The following is a 6,343-nucleotide window of genomic DNA, read 5'->3' on the forward strand; positions in this document are numbered from 1 at the left end:
GCAACAGATCATGCATGGCGTTTGAGCAACTTGTAGCAATTGTTGTTGCACACCTCTGACTATTGACCAACCAGATATCTCTATAAGAAGCCTCAAAACAAACAAGCACACCATACGCGTCGGGTTCACTTGGGTTTGTTCACCTAATGCGCTATGAAACGTAAATCACATCCAAGCGGCAGCAACTGTTGGACACTGGGTTCTAGACTGTCTTCAGGGTAGGCGAAACCGGCCACGGCTATGCTATCAGCTTAGGTGCCCAACTCCCATGTGAAAACCGCACACCGTGACTGCACTCTGAGTGACAAGTCAGCCAGATCAACTATTGCTGAATTGGCTCAAGCTGAATACAACAAGTACAGGAAAAGAAAGAAGACGGTGGAGACAAGATACGTGTTTATTTGATATGGAATTTGACATTGCACTCATGATGTGGGAAAACTCGACCAACGAAACGAACAACAAACGGTATAACATCACGGAAGCTCGGGATTGTGAGTATTTCAATAGGCGAAGAAAGACGGGAGCAGCAACATGAATGGCGGCGTCGAAAAAACAGAAAAGGAGACTAGAATGGCAAAGTCAACATCGGGCGCTGGTTGCTGATCGTCTGCCGAACCATACTCGGTAGAAACGACTGTTGAAGTCGAAAAAAGCGCGAATAAGTAGGGTTTGAATACCAGCTACAGTAAGCAAGATGAATATCTGGACCAAGGAACCACGCAGAACACGCTCTCCATTCGCTTCCATTAATGCTTTGTCAACAGAGGCAAAATTATCCGTCTTCTGTTGTAAATGTTCGATGCGTCTTAACCGTCCAAACAAGCTTTCCATCCGATCCTTCACACAGAGGTAGAAAACATGGATAATTTGGAAGGTAACTGTTCGCCCAAGAACAGAGTATCAACTTAAAAACTAAACGACAATTAATTATTGTTTCGCATTTGGTTATGCAGTAAGAGGAAACAAAAATGTATGGTTGAGTTATCATAGTTGGAAATCTACCAAAATAAAGCTTACTAACTTCAGATATGATGTATGGTATTCGCATATAATCCCAAATTACAAGACTTGTCCTAGCCTTGTTGGATGCTCGTTGGTTCCCATAAAACAAGAACGGAAGGGCAAGGACAGAGTTGGGTTCCAAAAAGCCCGAGGTCTTTCATCTTTACCGGGTAAAAAGAGGACTGGTCGCGTAACTCTATGGTTACTAATGCTGGGATACTGCCCTCCAGACACGAGCCCGTCAACCAGTTCGCACGGTCTATAAATTTTTAAACTAAACAGGATTCTTACGTCAACCAGATCTTGACCTATCTGGACAATCTGACAGCCATGGGCCAGTCGGGCGTTTGCGGCTCACGAAATGGTTGCACAGTACTTATTTCTTTTTCTTGCATAACGGAATCCAACGACTAGGCTAATTATCTTGGACCCAAACTCCCACATCTAATCTGCAACAATGAGATAGCAATTGCAGCATAACTTTAAAAAAGAAACGCGGTGTCTTCACCTCAAAAGTGGGCTTTTTGTCTGAGTGTTCGTTCTCCTTCCATACGAAGAATTCGTTCTTTACGGATTGAATTGGAGAAATTCGAACAGAAAAGTTAGTGGTTGCGTTCTCCTTATCGGGCCGCAGTTTGTGCATTCAACCCTCAACAAGTTCCGGTGGAATCTTCCCCTCTTTGAAGGCGGATCATTCTGAAGGGTAGGCTGAATGGTGTCCTTCCCCGTGAACTCCTCTTATCAATGTGACTACTTGTGTTAATGACCGTAAAATGTTGAAACAGATGTGAAGCCCGTAAAACTATGGTCCAAAACAGAGGTTCGCTGGGCGACGAGGTGCAATCAATGCATCGGAAAAATTATACGTTATAGACAAATCGCAGACAAGCACTACTGGAGAGTCGTAAGATCTTACTACCTTAATTGTTTGGCACTTAGTGGAACGTACTTATTAAATTGCATTCACGTGTATTCGATCTATTTAGGAACTGAAAACCTGTAGCTTTACTAGGATTCCGTCGAAGACTGAAAGCGTTATCACATTATCTTCGTCTGGTGACAGTACAGCTCAGTATAATGTACTTACACTCAAAGCCTTCCAACTCTCCATGTACTGCGCATCCATAGCCTCAGTTTGTGCATCAGCAAAAGAACTCTTGTGGAGTGCCTCGATCACAGCACGTTCGGCACTAGATGGGTTGTCCCAGTTCAAATCCACATCGATGGAAAATGAAACATGTTTATCGGCATAACTTGCTTTCCTGTTATCGAAGCAGATAGCGTAAGGTCTCAGTTGAAAATGTGGTGGGACTTTGATGCTGAAAGTAGATTAAAGAAAAATGGCCTCATGGTTACACGGGAAAAGCGCTTGAGTGAAAATTCCTCTGTTCTCGAACGCTGCGGTAAATCAACTTATCTTAACAATTTTGGTTTCAGCATGGTTTCTGTGCTGAGATGACCGTTCTTTGAAGGACCAGTAACCAAGTTATCTTTCGTAAATGAGGCCAACACATTTGCTGTTAGACTGCTGACGAATAATCACCACCGACAGCATGATGTGTGCAACAATTGTTTGGCACTTAGTGGAACGTACTTATTAAATTGCATTCACGTGTATTCGATCTATTTAGGAACTGAAAACCTGTAGCTTTACTAGGATTCCGTCGAAGACTGAAAGCGTTATCACATTATCTTCGTCTGGTGACAGTACAGCTCAGTATAATGTACTTACACTCAAAGCCTTCCAACTCTCCATGTACTGCGCATCCATAGCCTCAGTTTGTGCATCAGCAAAAGAACTCTTGTGGAGTGCCTCGATCACAGCACGTTCGGCACTAGATGGGTTGTCCCAGTTCAAATCCACATCGATGGAAAATGAAACATGTTTATCGGCATAACTTGCTTTCCTGTTATCGAAGCAGATAGCGTAAGGTCTCAGTTGAAAATGTGGTGGGACTTTGATGCTGAAAGTAGATTAAAGAAAAATGGCCTCATGGTTACACGGGAAAAGCGCTTGAGTGAAAATTCCTCTGTTCTCGAACGCTGCGGTAAATCAACTTATCTTAACAATTTTGGTTTCAGCATGGTTTCTGTGCTGAGATGACCGTTCTTTGAAGGACCAGTAACCAAGTTATCTTTCGTAAATGAGGCCAACACATTTGCTGTTAGACTGCTGACGAATAATCACCACCGACAGCATGATAATAGTGTGCAACACTGAGACTTCGCTGCCGTACAACCATAATCTATATGAAAATCTTATTGTAAAGAAAGGAATACAGGTGCACGGAGAAGGAACTTAGTGCTAGCTTACTACAATCAGTCCGAGGAGCCTACACATACAGACACTTATTCAGGCAATCTTGATAGAAACTGAAAACAAGAACGCCACTGACATCGGTTGGCAGCCATATCTTGCAGCGTCTGCAACCAGACGCAGTGGAGATCACGCGGCCTCAACCTGGGAGGTGAACAGCAGCGACAGCACCCAAACTTTTCATAATATCCTTCATACCCATTCGCCAGGTCAATGGTTGGCCACTTGGTTGGTTGCTTCCACCAATCTGGACTGAGCACGGAAAACAGCACTCTCTTAGGCAAACGATGGTTCGCCATACGCAACACATGTCCCAACCAACGCAGCTTCAGGTGCCGGACACATTCTTCAATGAAAGTGTCCGTTGCACAACCGAAAACTCGCTTTCTAACTGCCTCGTTACGGATACGCCGACACAAACCCACACGAGCTATGTTTCTGCGACAACGAATGTCGAACACCTGTAGACGTCTCAGTTCCGCTGCCCGAACAGGCCAAGACAGCCCGCACTGTAACTTGATACACACGTCCCTTGAGATTCAAAGACATACCGCTTTGACGCCATTTGTGTCTCAAATTAGCAAACGCCACCAAAGCCTCGCAGATTCGTGCAATGACGTCATCTGTCACACTAGATTCAACTAATACAACCTCCAAGATACGCAAAACGCTCCACGTCTAATGCTTATCCCTAGACTGTAAGTGGCCTATTCAGTGACTGTATATCCGGGAAAAGTGCATACCAAAGGACGGGGTGACTTTGGTCAATTAATCCAAAAACACCTGAGCCTCTTCCTCTTCGAAGACGAGAACGATGTCGTCTATGTGTTCCAGATCGACAACGTTTTCATCGAAGGTTATTTGAATATCGGAGTTTTGAAGACCTTCCAGCGTTCGTCTCATTATCCCATCGATCATGAAACTAACTATGAATGGAAAGAGTACACATGGCTTTTGGAAAGCCCTCCTAATACTCTCACACGTCCGGAAGTCTGAGAAGAGAACTTATGTTCACAAACTTCCGGGGCATTCCTTGATGGGCAGGCGTGTCCAAGAGAACAGACGAACCATCGAAGTCGAATGCGCCTCGGAAATCCAGGAGTGCTAGAATTGTGGGTCGCTTGTACGTATGGAGTTGTTTCACCACCTGATGGAATGTGAAGAGTTGGTCAACGCAACCCCTACCGAAAGCCTGCTTGCTGATCTCGAATCAGTGTTTCACGAGCCACCGTATGGCGACGAAGCATAGGTTCTATCAGTAGTTTCCTTACAACCAGGGTTAGGCTGATCCTTCTGTGGTTGTCACACTCACTACGAGCCCTTTTTTGAAAAAAAAGTGGGCACTAAAAGGGGGGCTCGTAGTGAGTCTGGTAAACACGGGGGAATCAGGCAACCCCGGTTGTAACGAGAATAAACACAACGATGGATAGATACCATTGACACCTGGTTGGTGTCAAGCAATGTAAATTTTTTGCGCTGAATATAGATGGTATCGACTTCGTGCAAAACATTTTCGGTTTTTTATTATATTATTATTATATTATATAATATATATATATATTATATTATATATTGTCATTATATTATCAGTTTACCCAGTTTTATGGTTCGAGTCTGGTTGTTCTGTCAACCGAGTTTCCCGGCAAGTTCAGCTATTCTCCTAAGTCTCACTGGGAAGGACAAGCCCAGATTCCTCATATGGACAGGCTAAGATAGCTCACAAGTTCCTCAATGCTTCTAAATGTTTGGACATAACAGGACTTCCGTGATGAAGTGGACTTTGATTAGCTGTCTTACATTCATCCAGAGGGTTACACGATGTGGTCCGTCAAAATGGGCCTCCACCCTGGTTCGTCCGAATTTTGCATGTAGAATACGAACTTTGGGGTCTAAGGATACCACTCCGGGTACTGTTCTCTAGTTGGAGACGGTGCGAGATAGGACTGCTAATCGATGTTAATGCCATTCTGGTTGCCAGTTTCTATCCAGGTTGTCTGAATGAGTGTCTCGAGATGCAGTCACCTCGGAACGATTTTGGGAAGCTAGCACCAAGTCCCTTCCCCATCCACCTCTATTCTTTTCTTCACAATAAGGTTTTCATATAAATCATGGTTGTGTGGCACCGGAGCATCAGTGTTGAACACTTTTTCGATTGCGATCTCTTGGTAGCTGAAAGTCCCAAGGGGAGATGAAATAACGCGCGGGAAGAGCCGGCAATCAAGCTGACTGCTGTGTGATTTTCGTCCCTTCTCGTTCATGACCTGCGTGATCCATTTTGCACGTGGTTACAGACCCTAAGTACATGACATCTAACTGGTTCAAGGGGCTGTCACCTCCTTGTCGGACCGGTAGCTAAAGTTTGTGTCGTTGTATGGTGGGGAGATTAATGAAGGATATTAAAAGAACCATAAGATGGCGTCTTAATTGGATATGATGCTCAGATGCCTTTACCTGGTTGCTGTAACAAAGTGTAAGTACCTTGTTCCTAATTGTTCCCCTAGGGAAATATGGTCATTTGTAGTAGGCCTCCTTTGACCTTTCGTCCCATTAGTCACCAGGAATTGTCCCGGTTCTATGCTACTTAATCGCTAATATTTACTGATGATTCCGATGATAATGGCGATGCAGTTCTACTAAAAAGGTGCTCACGTAGAACGCAGTATCTCTTGCCAGCTTGGCCCGCAGAGAGGGGTCTGGTGAATCGTTCGGACCCTCAGGATGAGAGCTGAAGCGGCTGAACAACACGTTGCTCAGAAAGCAGACTTTCGCCTTGATGTCAGATTTCGACGAACGGCATTGGTTGAGTACGACAACCGTCTGCCTGTCATGGCTCCAGCCTACTGTAAAACAGTGAAACCTCGGTGATCAACATTGGTGTTGCTGTAAGCTGCTGATTGAGCGGTTGAAGGTGTAGGCACCTCAGAATGCTTGACATAGGTCAGCACTAGGTCCCCTCCCTCACCCACTCCTTTTCTCTTCTTTTACCTCTAGGGCTTTTAATATAATTATATATATATATAT

General features: G+C 44.4%; 1 protein-coding gene across 1 annotated transcript in view; it reads right to left on the bottom strand.

Annotated features, from left to right (window-relative positions):
* Positions 1-395: 395 nt before the first annotated feature.
* Positions 396-6,343, bottom strand: part of T265_03852 (hypothetical protein) — a gene marked incomplete at both ends in the record, with an annotated part of 10,545 nt that continues 4,597 nt past the window's right edge. Inside the window, 2 exons of the mRNA XM_009168433.1 lie at positions 396-840; positions 2,093-2,324. Of these exons, the coding sequence (XP_009166697.1) occupies positions 583-840; positions 2,093-2,324 (490 nt within the window). The remainder of the gene's footprint in view (positions 841-2,092; positions 2,325-6,343) is intronic.

The sequence above is a fragment of the Opisthorchis viverrini genome, assembly GCF_000715545.1.
Source record: "Opisthorchis viverrini unplaced genomic scaffold opera_v5_57, whole genome shotgun sequence".
NCBI lineage: Eukaryota > Metazoa > Platyhelminthes > Trematoda > Opisthorchiida > Opisthorchiidae > Opisthorchis > Opisthorchis viverrini.